The sequence below is a fragment of the Haliaeetus albicilla genome, chromosome 21, assembly GCF_947461875.1.
Source record: "Haliaeetus albicilla chromosome 21, bHalAlb1.1, whole genome shotgun sequence".
In the NCBI taxonomy this organism is placed as follows: Eukaryota; Metazoa; Chordata; class Aves; order Accipitriformes; family Accipitridae; genus Haliaeetus; species Haliaeetus albicilla.
In genome coordinates, this window is record NC_091503.1 from 14,120,124 (window position 1) to 14,139,741 (window position 19,618).

General features: G+C 38.9%; 1 protein-coding gene across 2 annotated transcripts in view; it reads left to right on the top strand.

Annotated features, from left to right (window-relative positions):
* Nucleotides 1-19,618, top strand: part of EXOC2 (exocyst complex component 2) — a 137,298-nt gene that overhangs the window by 29,910 nt on the left and 87,770 nt on the right. For both annotated transcript variants that reach the window (XM_069808981.1, XM_069808982.1), the window contains exons 5-6: nt 1,107-1,220; nt 6,253-6,377. In XM_069808981.1, the coding sequence (XP_069665082.1) occupies nt 1,107-1,220; nt 6,253-6,377 (239 nt within the window). The remainder of the gene's footprint in view (nt 1-1,106; nt 1,221-6,252; nt 6,378-19,618) is intronic.

The following is a 19,618-nucleotide window of genomic DNA, read 5'->3' on the forward strand; positions in this document are numbered from 1 at the left end:
GTCCAACTGCCTGACCAATTCAGGGCTGACCAAAAGTAAACTTATTTGTCACGATTAGTTTCTGAAGATGGGATGCAGCTGGTGGTAAAGTATAGAGTGGTGAGTGCACCTGGTGATGTACTGAGAGTGCATGGTGGAATGAATATGGCCAAGTGTTAAGTGTGTGTCTGGACTGATGGATGAAGATTGTCATGTTTTCATCAGAGAGTTCTTTAAATATTTTTATTACACTGACGTAAAATAAATGGAATACATTTTCTGTATGAGTATCTTAGAAGCTACTTGTAGTTTCAAAAAGTGCTGTTGTAGAGAATATGCTTTCACAAGGAATTGGCTCGTATGCTATCTTTATGCATTGTAAGACTGAATAAAAACAAACAAAACATGCTGTTTCTCACTCAAGACATGCCCGCTTTTCCTTTGTTTTGCGTACTATGAACACACAGATCAGTGTATTCTGTTTTGCAAGAGGATGATTATAACTCAGGATTTCTTTCAGTGTTTGTATATAATGGAAGTATGCTTTGTGTATCTTCTTTCATGTTTCTGTGGGACTTGTACTGCATATGGACCAATAGACAATGATGGTGCAAGATCCCTTACAAGCTGTCAACCTGGTGATGTCCTGTCATTTTAAAGTTGGATAGATACTGGTTCATGGTTTATAGAGAATATTCTCTCTGATTTACTTGGCTTGGTGTACTGATTTTCCTGTTTAAAAGGTAGAGTTGACTTTGAGTACATTCAGCATTAGTGGTCCTGCATTTGAATGTTAGTAGTATCATGGTGAGTGTGTCTAGTTGTATTTTCTGAAGGCAGCAGTTCTCTTTCTTTAGAAGCATTTTGTACAGGCAGCATTTGTCATGTGTGTAATGGTGAAGTCAAAATTGTGAAACTAATTTTACTCAGATTAGATTTCAATTTTTTCTTTCCCAGTCACACTACATGTGTCTATAAAACCAGATTTAATTTCATGGTGAGATACAAGTTTATATTGACATCTTGTTGGAACATGTTGTTTGGTTTTTTTTTTTCATGTGACGCTTTTAACTGTAAACTGTTCACAAGAATATGTCTCACTGAAGAAATGAATATTCATTTTTCAGAGGCAGATTTCCTCAAAAAGATTTAGAGGCACTGTTTCCTGGGATGAGTGCTGATTTCACTAGTGAAAACTTTTCTGCTGCCTGGTACCTGATTGAGAATCATTCAACAACAAGGTTTGTTGCTATCATATAAATAATTGTTTTACAATGCAAGTCACTTATGTTATTTCATTATACAATAGATGTGTCATTGGTGGCTGACATTTACAGTAGTAGTCCTGTAGGCTCTACTGCCTGTGGTGTTTCTGCTTGGTTAGAAACTTGAATCAACAAGTCTGTTCAATGTGGTTATGAGGAAAACTTCGGGTTTTTTTAATCAGACCTAACTTATGGCGTGTTTCCCACCCCCCCACCCCACCCCATCAGATGGAAGTTGTCTTTCTTCAGGCTAAAGCCTTTTATGAATCAAGAAGTTAGGCAGCATGGCCTTGAGTGGAAACTCCAGATGTTAGCTTAAGTCATGACTAGAGGCTCAGGATAAGCGCACTGAACAGACGACTAACAGTAAAACTGTTAGTAATACCAGTTAGCTTTTAGTTAACTCTTGTGGAAAATGCTATAGTAAAAGAAGTTGGACAAGTGAGTAAGATCTTTGAGATAAATCTCTTGAAATCTTGACCATTAACGTTTTTCTTTTTAAATCTAGTTCATAATACGTACTTACATGAATGCATTACGTAAATGTATTTTTGCAAGTATAACTGAGTTCTGAAACTTATATCAGCTGGTGTTCGGATAATACTGGAAGCTATTTTTAGTAGAGGTGATGAGCCTTTTTGTGGTTGTTTTCAACAACTAGGTTCTAACTAGCATTTTGAAATACCACTTTGCAAATTTATTTAATATTTGTTTGTTATCTAATGGTAGAAATAGGTGTGGGTTGATTGGGTTTTTGGGGGGTTGGTATTAGGAGCTCCAGAAATAACGATTAATCTACTTGGGAAATACTTTAATTTCTTCTCAGGGTGATGGTAGACTGAAGAGCCAAAACAACAGCAAGAGAACATTATTACCTAATACACAGGTAGTGAGTGATAGCATCTTTTGAAATCAAGCAACTAAAAGAGGTGTGATTCAAAATGAATTCTGTCTATCACAATCTGATAACTTCAGGGATCATCAGGCTTTTAAAAAAGCTGAGGGGATAATAAAGTGAGAAAGAACAAACAGCTTTTGATGTAGCTGTTCTTAAGAAATTTCCTTTGTTTGGCCTTTGCACTGTTGCCATTTTGTTGCTTATTCATGTGGGCACCAGTGATGCTGCCAAGAGAGATGTAGAACAGATCAAGAGTGATTGCAAAGCCCTGGGGACAAAAGTGAAGAACTTGGGAGCCCAGATATTCTCTTTGATTTACAGGTGAAGGGGAAAGCTTCAGGTAGTAGTGGATGCATCCTGTACGTTCACAGATGGCTGTACCACTGGTTTCAAAGGGAGTTTTTTTTAATTCAGTAGCCATGGATCCATTATTAAGGACTGCTACTGAGAAATGGGATTCATTTGAAAAGTGGGGTGGGAGCATCTTCGCCAGCAGGTTTGCACTTTGGTGACAAGGACTTCAAATTAGGATTATCAGGGGATGGTGATAACAGCTTGCAGTCAAATTAAGGGACAGAGTGCTACATGTATGGTTCAGCGATAGCATTGAGAGTGCTGTTGGGAATTACAAAACCAGTTGGAAGGGTCTAACCTCAGGTGCCTTTACACACTCACATGGAGCCTGGGAAACAAGTAAGAGGAGCCAGAGCTCCACACATGGGATTAGACAATCATATCACTGGAATAAAGTGGGTTAGCTCATGTGCCTGGTGTTCTGTGATGGATGGGAAGAGGCCTTCTGAGAAAGATAACCAGGAAAGAAGAGAGGGACTTGACCTCTGTGTGAAGGAAGAGCTTGCATAATATTTGGTCCCTCTTACAGAGCAGGTAGCAGGATGGTTGAGAGCTTGTTCAACAGGCTGGAAAGGGTGAGATTGCAGTGGGATGAGGAAGTGAACAAAGTCTTCCTTAAGCATCTTGAAGTCTCCAGAGAGCAGACCCTGGTTCCTGTACAAGACTTTGACCTCCCTGATATTTACAGTAAGGGCGGCAATCCAGGAGGCTTGTGCAGAGTTCTGGAAATGACTTCTAACATAGCTGTTAGGTGGGCAGTTGGAGTGCTGCTTTCCTAAATCTGATTCTTGCAGGCAAGGCAGGGGATGTGATAACCAGGGGCAGCCTCGGCTGTAGCAGTTGTGAAATAGTTGAGTGCAAGACTGAGGGGTGTGGGGAAGGCAAGCAGCAAAGTACGCACGTGGGGTTGGGCAACAGTAGCACGGAAGACAATCTGGTGTTTGTAACATGCCATGAATACCCATTGGCTGTCTAGTACAAATCATCTTCTGGGGTGTATCAGCAAGACTGTGTTAAGTAAGATGTGAGGATAATTATTCTGCTTGGCATTATTAAAGCTGCAGTTGAAGTGCTCTGTCCAGTTTTGGCCACTACTTTAAGAAAGATGAGAGCTGGGCCACAAAAATAGGAGTATATAAATATATGTGGGTATACAGCTTGAATGAATTAGGTGCTTTTAGAAAAGAAACAAAATTAATACAGAATGCATGTTCTGAAATACCTAATGGGCAGTTCAAGGATAGCCATCAATTGCTCATGGTTTACCAAGAACAGAACAAGCTATCTCACTTTGCAACAGGGGAGATTTAGGTTAGGTGCAGGTCAAAAACATATTAGATTGCTTAAGCCCTGGGACAGTGTAACTTGTAAAGCTGCAGAATCACCATCACTGGAGAGTGCTGAGATTTGATTTGACAGTTGTCTGTCATAGATGGCTTAGGTACATTTAAGGATGCTGTGGATCGAGAAAATTAATTAAATGACTTCTTAGAACTGATTAAATGACTCTATCAGAATTACCATGGAATATGAACAACAGCATAAAGTAATGGTTATATCTCTAATATGACAAGTTATCAGTAAAAACACTGATTTTTCTGGTCATCAGTACTATGAATTGATAACTTAAATAATTACATCAGCTGGTATGGCCCGTTTTTGACTTGTACTGTGCCAGTGCGTCAGTACCTGAAAGTCCAGTCTCATGTAAATTTCAAGCTGCCTATTAAGAAAGAACATTTTTAACACTTTTTCTAGTATCAGCTTAAGTACTTCATGTTTCTTGGAAAAAAAACCTTCCATTGGTTTGTGTCTCTGTGTGTGAACAGTTTCAAGTCATGGTCCCCTCGGTCCAGTGGAATAAAAAGTATTAATTTTTGTTTTTAAATGAAAGCTGTTTTTTTGCATGTTAATTCAGTTTATATTGGTTTATAAAATCTAAATCTTAGTTGTTGAAGGTATAAAAGCTGTGCAAAACTCAACAGGAAGAATGGCTCAAAGGGTAGGTTGAATCCAGTCATGTTTTGAATCTAATTATAAATAGCTTTTTAAAAAAAGAAGAGGCAAATCTGTTTTTTCTGTTGTTTTTTTTTCTTCTCACTTCAAAATGTGTAGTCTTAGAAATATTCTGGAATTGTATAATTATCTGCCCCATATCATTTGTGCTGTTCTTCCGGAAACAAACAGCAATGGTTTAGTTCTTGTCCTCTATGTAACCTCACGTATTGGGAGTACTAAATGTGTAGTGTGCTGATGTTTTGGTTAGCTTATGTCTGTTTTTTCCTTGAAGGAAATTCTTTTTAAGCAATCAAAATAACTTTTTAAATTTTTTTTTTAATTTTTTTTTACTCCTGGCAATATCCTGACAAATATAAATAAACTATTTAGAAGTATTATGAGATCATCAGATAACATGAAGCGGTGCTTAAAAAGAGAGCTGTACAGATTTTTGTTATTTTGAAAATGCTGCTGGTAAGTACTTCTTATATGCCCAAGTAGACCAATCCAGCTATTGAGTAATGTGATTTCTGTCCAGCAGATGGAAACAGGAAATAAAGCAAAATGTTGTGACATCACCAGTATAAAAAGGAAAATGTCTGTAACTACACCAGTGTGTTTTGTCTCCCAGCAGATGGTGATAGCCTTCTCAGTGCCTGGGCTAAAGTTTGGTTTGTTCTCTTAATATGTCTTTTTATACTGCTGTTTAAAGTGGGCAAAGACTATTGGTGGAATTGCCTTATGTCTTAATTTCCTTACTTCATTGTTTCCCTCTCCTCATTGAGGTATAGTGCAGATTTTTGTTTGATTCTTTTGTATTAGAGAGATGGGGTTGGCCTGCAGGTAGGAGAAAAGACTTTAAGGGTGGAAATCATGTGTTATGTTTGTATTTCTGAGCTTGTTTGTGATAGTGCTTTTATAATGAATCCAGTAGCATAACTACTGAGATCATATTCATCATCAACAACAACAAAAAGATACGCAAGTAATGAAGAATCAATCATGACCTAACACTTCTAAAATAATTGCAGCTGCTTGCAAAAAATAAAAATGTGAAAGCAAATGTAAACTGGCCATAATCTAGAAACATTAGGAAACTAAGATAAAAAGAAACGTACCATACAAACAACAATGATGAGTTGGCAATTAATATTCCCCTGTGAAGTGTCTTTCAAAAATAATTTAGGAGACTACATATAAAAACATACTTTCATAAAGCAGGAATCTGTTCAGTTCTCTTTATTTTTGCACTAATACTGTGTTCAGTTTTGAACTGTATGTCCAAGCCAACATAAAAATACTGAAGGAATCAGAAACTGAAAGTGAAAAAGGGTTGTGAACTAAGCTGCAGAGTTAAACAAATGTCATTATTAGAGACTTCTAGCATCCCAGTAGTTAATCTAGTATACTAAGTGTAGTGAATTGTACTATCACCTATTTAATGTAGTACAGACAGTTAACCAAGAGCAACGTTGCATGTTTAGAAAAAGTTACTTGACTAATTTGTATTATAAAGAAGTCTATTCCATCACAAGTGATAGGAGCCCTCCATTTATGATTAGAACTAAAAAACAAAAATTCTTTGGACTAAGAGTAAATTGTCATTATCGAGAAGCACACTCCTTAGCAATTACTCAGTCCTTAATAGTTGTTGCAAAAGTAGCTGGCCTTATTTTCCAAGTAAAATGTTCTGTTTATTCATTAGCTGACCTTACTTGTTGTTTGAATGTCACGGGGGGTCTTCTTGTTTGTTTTCAGTTTTGATCAGCTCAAAACAGCTGTTGTGCATTTGAAGAAACAAGCCAATAAGAAAAATGAGGGGAGCCTAGCTTATGTGAAAGGAGGTCTCAGCACATTTTTTGAAGCACAAGATGCTCTGTCAGGTAAAGATACTTTGCACTTACTAAATACAGTATAAAAGAAAAGACAATATCTGCATGTATGGTTGAATTTTTAATATTAAAAATATTGTTTTTCTTCGCAGTCTCTTCTAAAAGTGTATAATGAGCCCAAAATCTGTATTGCATTGGTCACAAGGTGGGACTGGCTAGCGGATTGTTGTGGTATATTTGCAAAAGATGGCTCCAAATGTATTTTACAAGAATTGGAGGTATTTGATGAAACTGCTTAGACCACAAATCCAGAAAAGAAAGAAATGTTAAACTGGAGATAATATTAAGATGACTTAAAAACTTGATTTTATGATGCCTTATCCCATAGTCAGACTGTACTATTTATATGACTATTCAGTACACTCTGAGTTGGGAAATCAAACGGCCTTTATATTCTGCTTGCCATAGGGAAAATGCAACAAGCCAGTGAGATTAGCTTAGTTGTCTGTGCCATTTATATATATATCTTTGTATTTATTTTCTGTGTGTGTGTATATGTGTGTATATATATACATACACACACACGCACACTCTTAAAGCATAAAATGTGTCTCGGGTAAAAGTTAATTGTGGGCTGCCACAGTCCTGTCTAGTTAGGGACTGTGCTGGATAAGAAAGTGACAGTGCTAGGCCATCCGCAATAGGTTTGACATTTACCACTATGCTGCTCTTCATAGCTACTGTATATTGCAGGATTAGCACTCCTGATCATTGATCCTGTGTTATGGGTACCATGGAGGAAGAAAACTTGTATCTACTCGTAGCCTCAGCCAAGCTAGCACTTCTGCTGGCTTTAGGACCACTCCTTTGCAGAAGTACCAATTTTCTCTCAACCCACTTGCAGGCCACTTGCTAACTGATAGCCACTTCCATGTGTCAGGGAAAAGGGAAGGTAGTTCTGTCTCACCTGGTGGTCCACCTGTATTACTGCCCCAGGCAGATTAACCTGTGACCTGCCCTTCAGATGACAATATTTTCAAAAGTTGTTGATGGCTTTCAGCTACCTGCCTAATGTGATAATTTTTAAGAGGACAACTTTTTGCACAAGTGCAAACATACGTGCTTTGGTAAGGAAGACCTCTTCTTGAGACATCTGAAGATTCTTCCTGTGAAGAATCTTAACTCCTACACATCTCTATTAACCCACCCAGAACTGATGTATTACTGATCAGTTTTGGAAAATCTTGGCCTAAATCTAGATAGGTTCAATTACAGAAGAGAAGTATTAAAGGATTTAGTGGAAATACTAAAGAATGTTGTGGTAGTCGTAGGAAGAGACACTAAGAAGAATCAGTATTTGGCATTCTTTAACTTTTCTTTTTAAGCTGAGTTTTTATTAAATGCTAAGAGAAATGATAATAGGCTGTTTCTTTGTAAGGCTTAAATATCTTGAAAATGTTGAAATCCTAGTTTTTCTTAAATACTTCAAAATCCTAAATAATCCTGAACAAATATTGAAATGTTACTTTTTCTTTTTTCACAACCAAATCTGCTTTGCATGTAGAGTATCAAATACTCTAAAAAATTCAGCGTTCTGTTTCCAAACAGTTGCTGCTATGGAAAAAAAGTAGTGCTGGCAGACATATGTGTTATCCTGTAAGATTATTTTTCGGACCAGCAAAGACTTAGTAGGATTTACAGAAAGCTAACACAAACCATAAATGTTGTGAGGTTTTAGAAAGACTGAACACAACTGAGTGATTTTTCTCTTGTCCTGTCTATTCAAGCGTAGGCTTCTAGCCTTTGGAGACTGATCTCCTGATAAATTAAGAGGTCGGAGAGCAAGTAGGAGGGTGAAAAATATTAATAAAATTACAATAGGGAAAGCAAATTGATTTATTTCATTAACTACTATGTTCTCAATTTTAAAAAGTTATAATAGCTGTAATATTGTCTTGCATCTCTTATCTTTATCAGAGTGTTATTTTTACCTAAAATTAGAGTTTATCAGTGCAGTCTTTTAGATAAATTATGAACTCAAAACTTGGGATGACTCATGCAGTTCTTGGTGCCACTTTTCATCTGTAACCAAAATGGCTTGGTTTTTGTCTTCTTCCCAGTGATCCCCTTAAGGGCTTGAAAGGAAGCAGGCTTGTAGCTTATGTTGTTAAAAATTATGAATTAAAATAGTACTAAGAAAGAATGGCCTTGATGCTGTTGTAGAAAATTAAGAGACTTGAAGTCTTAATCTCTTTATCAATTCAAAGCTATAACACTGGAGTTCAAGGGACTAAAATACAATATTTAGTTTTTAAATTCTGAAATCAAATTCTTAATGCGGATGCAGTGCAGGTCACAGCTGCCTTCTGTAGCATTTCAATATGCATTTCTCTGTTGAAATTTCGTATTAAATGCATGTGCTGAAGTGTTTTCAATGCTTTTCAGTAAAAAAAGCCCAACCCTTAATGCATAGGAGTTTCAGCTTTGTAATGCAGAACTGCTTATTTGCCCTTTCTTCCTCCTTATGCAGAATATTTTTGAGGGAGTGTAGCTGGAAAAATTGCATAACTTCTGAAAGACTTCAACCTGTGATAGGTACAATCAACAGCTAAGCTGGATGTGGAGAGGCTTCCAGTAGTAGCAAGAAAAAAGGGTACCTTTTGATGCCATCATGCCAGATGTCAAAGCTTTTCTCCAGAACATTTGATCACTACAGTTTTCTCAAAGAAGAGATTACAAGAATTATGTGTAAGCATTATTAGCATTGTTCTAGGGAAACAGCTCAGATGCAAAATTAAAACCAAAACAAAACAAAAAACCCCCAAACAACAAAACCAATGAATTAATTAAGGCCTGTCAGCTTGACCTCTGTACCGGGGAAGAATATGGAACGGCTCATCTTGAGTGCACTCACACAGCGTGTGCAGGACAACCAGTGGATCAGGCCCAGCCAGCATGGGTTCATGAAAGGCAGGTTCTGCTCGATCAACCTGATCTCGTTCTGTGACCAGGTGACCCACCTAGTGGATGAGGGGAAGGCTGTGGATGTTGTCTACCTGGACTTCAGCAAGGCCTTTGACACTGTGTCTCATGGCATACTCCTTGAGAAGCTGGCGGCTCATGGCTTGGACAAGTGTACTCTTCGCTGGGTGAAAAACTGGCTGGATGGACGAGCCCAGAGGGCTGTGGTGAATGGGGTTAAATCCAGTTGGTGGCAGGTCACCAGTGGTGTTCCCCAGGGCTCAGTATTGGGGCCAGTTCTGTTTATTATCTTTATCAATGATCTGGATGAGGGGATCGAGTGCACCCTCAGCAAGTTTGCAGATGACACCAAGTCGGGAGGGAGGGTTGATCTGCTGGAGGGTAGGAAGGCTCTCCAGAGGGATCTGGACAGGCTGGATCGATGGGCTGAGGCCAATTGTATGAGGTTCAACAAGGTCAAGTGCTGGGTCCTGCACTTGGGTCACAGCAACCCCATGCAACGCTACAGGCTTGGGGAAGAGTGGCTGGAAAGCTGCCTGGTGGAAAAAGACCTGGGGGTGCTGGTTGGCAGCTGGCTGAATATGAGCCAGCAGTGTGCCCAGGTGGCCAAGAAGGCCAACGGCATCCTGGCCTGTATCAGAAATAGTGTGGCCAGCAGGAGCAGGCAGGTGATTTTTCCCCTGTATTTGGCTCTGCTGAGGCCGCACCTCGAGTCCTGTGTTCAGTTTTGGGCCCCTCGCTACAAGACAGACATTGAGTTGCTGGAGCGTGTCCAGAGAAGGGCAACAAAGCTGGTGAGGGGCCTGGAGCACGAGTCTTATGAGAGCGGCTGAGGGAACTGGGGCTGTTTAGTCTAGAGAAGAGGAGGCTGAGGGGAGACCTGATCGCTCTCTATAACTACCTGAAAGGGGGTTGTAGTGAGGTGGGTGCTGGTCTCTTCTGTCAGGTGGCTGGAGACAGGATGAGAGGAAATTGCCTCAAGTTACGGCAGGGGAGGTTTAGGTTGGATATTAGGAAAAAATTCTTTACTGAGAGGATTGTCACACATTGGAACAGGCTGCGCAGGGAAGTGGTTGAGTCACCATCCCTGGAGGTATTCAAAAAGTGCGTAGACAAGGCACTTCAGGACATGGTTTAGTGGCCATGGATGATGGTTGGACTCGATGATCTTGAAGGTCTTTTCCAACCTAAATGATTCTATGTCTCTTAGGCATGCAATTATGAAATTCAAGCTTGTTAACAGAACACTAAATTAAAAATCCTATTATACTGTGGTTATACAGTGTTTGTGCAAGTTGATATAATGGCACTTTTCTGTTCTTATATTTGTAAGGGTGAATTTGTGTGTCTTCTCCTTTAAAAAGGTGCAGCTAGAATTTGTATGCATTTAAATAAAGCTACATGAGGAATCGTTTATATTTTGAAAGCTGAAAGATTGTTTCAGCAAAAAATCTTAGGGACATAGCCTTGGTTCTGCAAACTTTCATTATTTGATGCTGACCATACAACTGTCACAGATGAAAAGCGACTTAAGGGAAAATCTTTACTGAATACGTCTAGTCTGTCTTCCAATATGATTTAGATTTCCTGAGCTGCTTCATTTTGGTTTGGATTCCTTTGGGTAGATTTCTAAAACCTAATGCATTTTCTGAAGATAGATTTTTGTTGATGGGCAAAAATTTAGGCTCTCAATTTTCCCCTCAGATATCCTAGAACACATCTTCCAACCCCAATGGTTATGCTTTGTAAACTGCAGGTCGTACATCTGTTTATACCTGCTTTAACTCATATACATTTAACAATGTTTGTTTCAAATACAGGAACTTGATCCAGGAAACCCTGAATTACTGATGATGGTGCAGTTTTTTCATTAATTAGGATCAGTAAGATCAGTCTGATCATAAGTGTGCTGTCAGACTGTATTACACATTTAAATGAGTATTAATATTTTCACAAGGAAGCAACAAAAAACATTAAAAGCTATCCCCAGATGTTTGTATTTTGTGATTTAGAAACTGTTTACTAAGAAAATAAGAGGTCAAATAGGCCAGAACCCTTGCTTTTGTTTAGTTTAATTTCTTGGAAAACAGAATTGCCTTATCAGATCCTCACGTCTCTCTGCCTGTTAGCCTGGCTGACAGTTTGACAGTGACTTTGCTGCAGAGATGTTCAACAGGAAGTTTGTTTCATCAGCTGAAGGGAGCTGTAAACTGAGCTGAGGGGAACTAGGTTCACCTCAACTTGACCCACTTGTCAACAACAGGGAGTTCAGCTGATTTATTTCCCATAATTCTAATTGCAACCTAGAAAGTAGCATTTCTAAAAGGGCTGCTGTTTATATGCTTGTAGACAAGTCGTGATTTATTGTAATGAGCAATTCATGTCCCACACAGAAGTCTTTGGAAATTTAGCAAATTAATTTCCTTTGAATATACTTTTTCAGAAGTATTCTTACAAAGAGCCTTAGGCTGCAGAGTTTCTTTTTATTTAGGTGAAAGGAAAAAGATAGGGAAATGACCACTTCAGTTGCTCAATTATGCAAAAACATGCAAGTATGACATCTATATTGGCAAGTAAAGAAGATACTGTGTGGATATGTTGAACAAATTTGAGATTTAGATTTGACTCTTTAGTTTGCCATGGCAGCAGTTCTTGTGCAGTTGCAACTACAAACACATTTTACATGATTTTCAGAAAAAAAATCTATACAAAAGAAGCACTGCTGGCTATTACAGCACTATTCCTTTTTTCCCTTTCCACCCCTGTTCAGATGTGTGGCCTATGGGAGTGCCAGTATGATGGAGAACTTGGACTGTAGTTGGCCTTTTGTCTAATACCTTACTTAATGCATAAGCTAGGATAATGTTTACCTGGCTGAAATGATCCTATATCTGGCCAATGCCTGGGGGTTTTTTTTGTTTGGTTTTTTGTTGATTTTTTTTTTTCTTCCTATAGAGTATTTTTACACTTCATCCCTTAAGGCCCATTCTAGGATGAGCATGTCAGTGATCCAGGATCTGATTCAGTATGAATTAGCATATTCTGTTGCTACTATGTTAAATTAATTTTCCCTGAAACTAAAACAAAAGAAATGACTGGATCTGTATTCTAGTCTGAGCCATACTGGGAATTTGAGAAACTGAAAACTGATGCTTGTCTGTCATATAAGGGTCGCTTTGCTTCTTGCTTTTGAGGAGTTACGTCATATTGGAATTAAAGAGAGTACATACAGCCAATTTTTTATTAGTGGTTCTGTTCGCAAAATAGACTGATGACTGAGCAATTTTGAAGTGGTTTTACATTGCTAGCTCTTATCTCAGTCCACTCTCTTGTCTTTCTGTGTGCTTATCCTATGAAATGCTAGTCCATGACTGGTTTTGGTAGGTAGTACGGCATCAGATTGTTATAGCAGGTTTTGCTGTTGTCACATTCCTGTTTTGTAACATATCTAATTCACATTTTTGCTTTACTTCAGTCTCATACACATTTTCCCAAATAGTATGAATTTTTATTAAACATGGATTTGGGTAAATCAAATTCAGACATATGATTATTACCTAAACGTTATGCAGCTGACTTGAAATGGCTAGAGTAGCTCTGTGCTGAATGCTCTGCGTGGTGTGTGTCAATGTTATCCTCTTCATGCCACTTCAAGCGATAGAATATAGTCTTTGCAGGGTAAGAACAGCCTGCTATTAATAGCTAGTAATTTCCAATATGGTAATTCATAGAGGCTAAGAAAGAACAGGGCCACGGAAACAAGCTGGCAAGGATAAACAAAGATGCTGCACATATCGGGCATGTATCTAACAGCATTATCGGTCACTTCAGGTTAACAGTTTATATGCATGTAGGTGCCCCACAGTAGATGCAAGTTAGATTATTTCGGTTTAAGAATTAAGGTCATGCCTACATGTAGTCATGAAGCAATAGCTGATGTGCTCTAAGCTCGCTGTCTAGCTTTCCAAGTGGATGCTTGTGTTGGAAGGCTTGAGTTATTTGTGCTACACTTATAGACAAAAGCTGAATGTGAAGCAATTGCACTATCATTGCCACATATTTTGTCCTTACATTTATGGGCCTTCTCATGTATGCACAATGAAAAAATAGGCATGCTTGTCAAAAACTTGCATTCTGATCTTGCAGTGCTAGATAACAAAGGGGACATTGCAATGAGCAATGTATGCTGAGAGAGAGATGACCTGACAAAGGAGTGCCAGTAAAGTATGTAAGTGGTGGTAGGTAGTTTAGTCTCAGGTGGCTGCTGCTTCTTCATGCAATGCCTATGATCAATTTCTGTAACAGACCAATTATTATCTTAATGCAACTCAAAAAAAAAAAAAAAGCAAAAGTTATGTGATCATGATTGATAAAAGCCTCAAACTTTCCTTTCATGCAGGTTCTAGCATAGCATTGTCTGGGGAGTGTTTTTTGTTTCAAAAAAGAGGTGGTCTGATTTGAAAAGGTGTGAAAGGGCAGTTGTCTCAGTCCATCATGAAAATTCTGTGCCCATACCTGTACCTGGTTTTATGCTAACTGCTCATATATATTCTTTTAAATCAGTAATTGTTTTAGAGATGTAAGCTAATTACTAGCAGAATTTCTCCAAATGGATGCACTTATGGCAGCTTTTAGCTACTGTGGCTGTAATGTTGTATGAATTTGTGTTTATTCAGGTTAATATTTTTTGCTTGCATTTGAAAAATAGTAAAGCATCAAAAAGATCAGGTTTGCAATTGCAGTTTTCCAATAGCAAGTACTGCAGTTCATTGCAAAAAATTACCTACAATTAACTTTGAGCCAGACTTGACCTACAAGCCAGCTTAATGTCATGTTAACATTGTTCCATTTTAACTTCCGTACCACTTTTAAAATACATGCAACGTTTAAAAGATACTTTTATTTCTACCATTAGCTTTCATAGATCCGGAAGGTTAGCACCGTGTCAGTATAAAGAGAATAGCACTTCCCGTACTCTAAAATTCTGAAGTATCCTGGCAAAGGCCTGGGTCTAGTCCTGGAATTTTTAGTGGATCCATAAGCAGAATAATAAATCATGTTTTCCCATCTATTTCTGAGATATTTACCCAGAAATGTCACACTTGCTTAAATATAAGCCTGTGTGAGAACGAAGTTCTCAGGCCTCACAATGTTGTTAGACTACAATTTTTGGTCTTCTATTTCCCTAAAACCTCCCCTCCTAGCATTGTACTTCAGTTTTTTTTTAATCATTTTAAATCTGTCCATTATCTTTGATTTTTGCCACTGTGTTGGGTAAACAGACTTGAAAAAGTAAATGGTAGAGAAAAAAAACCACAAAAACACAATTAAAGGCAATACTACATTTACTTCAGTATTTTGTAATTTTTGCTTGGATTAGCAATGTTTGCCAAAATAAAGCCAAGTTTGCCATGCAATTTGCAAAAAAATACCTAGAAATCTTTGGGGGGGACAGGGACGGGGAGGGGGGTGTGGATGACGACACCAAACCAAACAAAAAAAAATTAGCAGTACTTACTAATGGCCATAGTAAACAAACTTTAGGTGTGTTTAGGTTCTCATCGTGTAATGTATTACTAGCTCTGTTCATGACATGCTGTCTTTATGTATCTCTTTGCCCATTATATATAGCTGTGCACTTCTGTTGAATCCATTCAGAAGAATTTTTACCCTACGTAGGGGTGCTGTCCTTGTCAGTAGCCTCCTTATGTTTTGTTCAAATTACAGAAAATTGTTAATCTTCCGATAAAAGAAACCAAAGGCATTTTTATTCATGTGTTGGTGTGAATCCTTGCAGCATGTTAACATGTGTTCTTCATCCCTCCATTACTGTGCTTTGGTGCCAAGTTCTTTATAGTTACCACATCAGAACTTCATAAATACTTTGAGTCAGTCTTTCCTTTTTTGTATCCCCCCCCCCCCCCCCTTACTTTCTGCATCTGACTAAAAGGGTTTAATTCATTTCAGGTACCTCCTTTTTTTTTTTCTTTTTTTCTTCTTCTTTTTCCCTTTAACCATACTTCTGTGGAAATGAGCAAGATTTTCAGATATACCAAATGCATTTCTAGCCATCTTTTAATGAGAAAATGGTAGAAAACTTGTATCTATGTTGCTTTGAGCTCAGTTAGGCTGAGGAATTTTTGAGAATACCACCTCTGGTGCCTATCTCAAAGTATGTTTTAAAAATGTCTAATGAGAAAATCAAGAATGAAATTTGCAAGTCAAAAACTGCATGACCCTGGCAAATGTGGCTTAATTTATTAGATTTATGGTTGCCAAGTAGAAAACCATATCCTTCCTTAGATTAAATAAAAGTGTTTTCAATATGAGCAGCAATGAATTAATTGCAGTTTATTTTACTTACAAGGCCTGTACTATGGCTTGTTTGCCAGATTGAATTTTGCATGTGATTTGGCCAAAAATAACCAATTCTGAAGTATTTAGTCGCAGTTTAGTGATTGTGAGCTCTAAACTTAGTCTTTTCACTATTATTAGTTAATATCTCACTGCAGCTTTGAAGTTTGCAAGCCTTTAAGTATTCTGACTTAGCTGGGAAACTTGAATACTCATTGGCAAAGATGGTACAAAATACAGTTAATTTTCTGGCCTTACTTGAAGCGCTGAGACCTAGCCTCTCCTCATCTTAATTTATTGTATGCTTCTTACAGTACAGATCCTCAAAAATGGTAAACAAGCTCTCCTAGGTTTTCAACTGCTGTTCCAACTTGTATAGTTTGTATTGGGTAAGTCCAGGGTAACTGGCAATTCAAGAAAAAAATCCTATCTCCATCCTTTACTTCAGGCCTTCAAAGACCAAAATTTTTCTCCTTGTTCTTTTTACTGCAGCCAGTGATGAGCTGAGGGTATGAAATGGCATTTGAAGGTAGTCTTAACTGCTGGCTACTGAGAGGTGTAGGCTGGCTTTCCACCTGCCCTTGGCCATGTGCTCCTTCCTCTTCCCTTATATTGCAGTGGTGCAGCTGGGGCAAGGTTTAGACAAGCTCACTGATCAATAAAGAATAGTCTCTTACTTACTGAGTTTTCCACCAAATCATCTCGCTAAGGCTGCCCTGCAGCTATGATTGCTAGATCTAGAAAAAGAAAGCATGTGGGTGCAAGAGAATGAGGATTGTCCCAAACAGCACCATCCCACTGTTACATGGGTTTAGTACTCTAAGATAGAGTAACTTCGGTATCTATTGATTCCTTCCAATCAGATTAGGTCTACAGATATTTTTCTTGACTGCATGTAGTTTTTGCTTGTCTAAACTTCTAACTCAGAGACTTTCTGCCTGGTCCCCATGGAAGGGACATGTACTTAGCTTTTTAAAAATCAGTTGATGCAAACAAAGTAAGCTTAGGCTTTCTGATAAAGCATTTTTCATAATATTTTTCACTATGAAAACTTAAAACTTTTTTTTGTAACTCAACTTTGGTATAAATGTGAATGCACTTATTGCTAAACCTGACTGTAATGTGTGAAAATAGCTTCAGCACACAAAGAAATTGTCACATTAAACATGTAGAAGGAAATGTAACAAATCATACTGTGTGTACACAGAGTACTTTAGGTAGGTCTACACTTTTTCAGTAAGTCCTAAAATACCTTACTTCAGACAGTGGTCCAGTGTGGTGGGTTGACCCTGGCTGGACTCCAGGTACCCGCTGAAGCTGCTCTATCACTCCCCACCTCAGCTGGACAGGGGAGAGAAAATATAACGAAAGGCTTGTGGGTCGAGGTAAGGACAGGGAGAGATCACTTGCCAATTGCTGTCAGGGGCAAAACAAGCTCAACTTGGGGAAATTAGTTTAATTTATTACCAATCAAATCAGAGTAGGCTAATGAGAAATAAGACCAAATATAAACCACCTTCCCCCCACCCTTCCCTTCTTCCCAGGCACAACTTCACTCCCAACTCTTCTACCTATCCCTCACAGCAGTGCAGGGGGATGGGGAATGGGGGTTGGGGTCAGTTCGTCACACAATGTCTCTGCTGCTCCTTCCTCCTCAGGGGGAGGGCTCCTCACTCTTCCCCTGCTCCAGCGTGGAGTCCCTTCCACAGGAGACAGGCCTTCACAAACTTCTCCAACGCGGGTCCTTCCCACAGGCTGCAGTTCTTCACGAACTGCTCCAGCATGGGTCCCTTCCATGGGCTGCAGTCCATCAGGCACAGACTGCTCCAGCGTGGGTCCCCCATGGGGTCACAAGTCCTGCCAGAAAACCTGCTCCAGCGTGGGCTCCTCTCTCCACAGATCTGCAGGTCCAGCCAGGAGCCTGCTCCAGCACGGGCTTCCCACGGGGTCACAGCCTCCTTCAGGCATCCCCCTGCTCTGGTGTGGGGTCCTCCCGGGCTGCAGGTGGAGATCTGCTCCACCGTGGACCTCCCTGGGTTACAGGGGGACAGCCTGCCTCACCATGGTCTTCCCCACGGGCTGCAGGGGAATCTCTGCTCCAGCACCTGGAGCACCTCCTCCTCCTCCTTCTGCACTGACCTGGGGGTCTGCAGGGTTGTTTCTCTCCAGCTGCTGTTTCTGTCTGTCCCAGCAACTTTTTTCCCCTTCTTAAATACGTTATCCCAGAGGTGCTGCCACCATCACTGATGGGCTTGGCCTTGGCCAGTGGCAGGTCTGTCTTGGAGCCGGCTGGCATTGGCTCTGTCAGACATAGGGGAAGCTTCTACCAGCTTCTCACAGAAGCCACCCCTGCAGTTCCCCTCTACCAAAACCTTGCCATGCAAACCTAATACATCCAAAAATACCTTTTGATATACGCTACCAGGTACATATGCTTAATATGCCTTTACCTGTACTCCACAGTGCTTTCCACCTTTCTACAACAATACCTTGGGTTTTTGGGGTTGTTTTTTTTTGCTCCATTGACAGTTTTTTCTCTGCCTGAACACAGCTATGAAGTGGTTTAATGGGATCATTCTTCCAGGGTTTCCAACACCACTATTTTCAAACTAAGAATTTTAAATACTTTATGCCAAGTCACTAACTTTAAATGCTACCAGTGTGAAAATGTTATCTTCTGTCCTCTAAAAGGAAGAGGAGGGAATAATATTGCTATTGTATATCCTTATCTAAAGGAGATGAGAAAGAGAACTACTTTGGAGAAGATGTGTTTTAAAACTTTCAGGAACTGGTTAATGAGCATTATACAGTTTCTAAAGAAGCTGCCTTCAGAATCAAAAAATGTCATGAACTGTAGTTTTTTTTAAAGTGCTAACATGGTAAATTATGCTCTTTTAAAACTTCTTGTTCTGTACGTTAAAGGAAGTCTTCATCATGTTTTACCTTTTGTTGCCAATATATGTGCTTTGATAGAGGTTTAGATGTTACAGTTCAGTTTTGGAAATTCTTAGGTGTGTCCCCTTCAGGAGTAACATGACAGTTAATTGGTCAGCAATTAATGCTGTGTAATTGATGGTTCCAAAATACTAAATTTTAAAAATCTCTGAGGCAGCATAAAGCTTAGGGGTTTTTATCCACATCCATTTAGAAAGTATCTTTCAAAAATATGCTTCATAGAATGATTTCAAAATAGGTAAATTAAAATCATTACACTTTGATGTGGTTCCAATAGTACTTGCAACATTTGGTTTTAAAATACCTGTTTATGTTGTGGTTGCTGTTCTGATGAACTTGCCTTTCAGTATGTAACATTAATTGCAGGATGGTAATTGGCTGCCCCTGACCAGAACTGATGTATACAAATGGAATAATATCATTAAAACCTTTAATGGTTTTGTTATAAAATTGCAGAGGTATTCTTGTAGCCAAGTGGTATTCATGTCATATATGAAATATGTGCTACAGTTAATAATACACCATCTTTTTAAGGTAGGCCTCTGTTCCTTAAAATATGCAAGAATCTATTAGTTTTAGTTTATTTTACTTAAGTGTTGATTGTCTTAAGAAATATGGTGTCCTAAATTAGAGGAGGAAAAAAAATAAATCTAATGACTTTGATAAAAATAGAGATGCTCTTGCATTTTGAAGAAAGCAAAGCTTCCTGAAATTCTTTGTGTAGGATCAAGGGATTGAAGGGTCAAATGTAGATGTTTGAGAATAATGGAATTTTCTCTCTCTCTTTTTTTTTTTTTGGTTTTGTTTTAACACCCCCACCCCCCCAAATGAAAACCCTTCCTTTGAAGGAGGCTGGTCCTGTTTCAGAATAGCCGCCCTCTCTCACTGCTTACAGTAGGACCGAGGTCACAGGGCTGCCTTACTAAAGATATTTTCTGTCCTTGTTTGCTTGTTCTTAATTTGCATCTATGTAGCATGGGCAAGTAGGGATGGCACTGTAG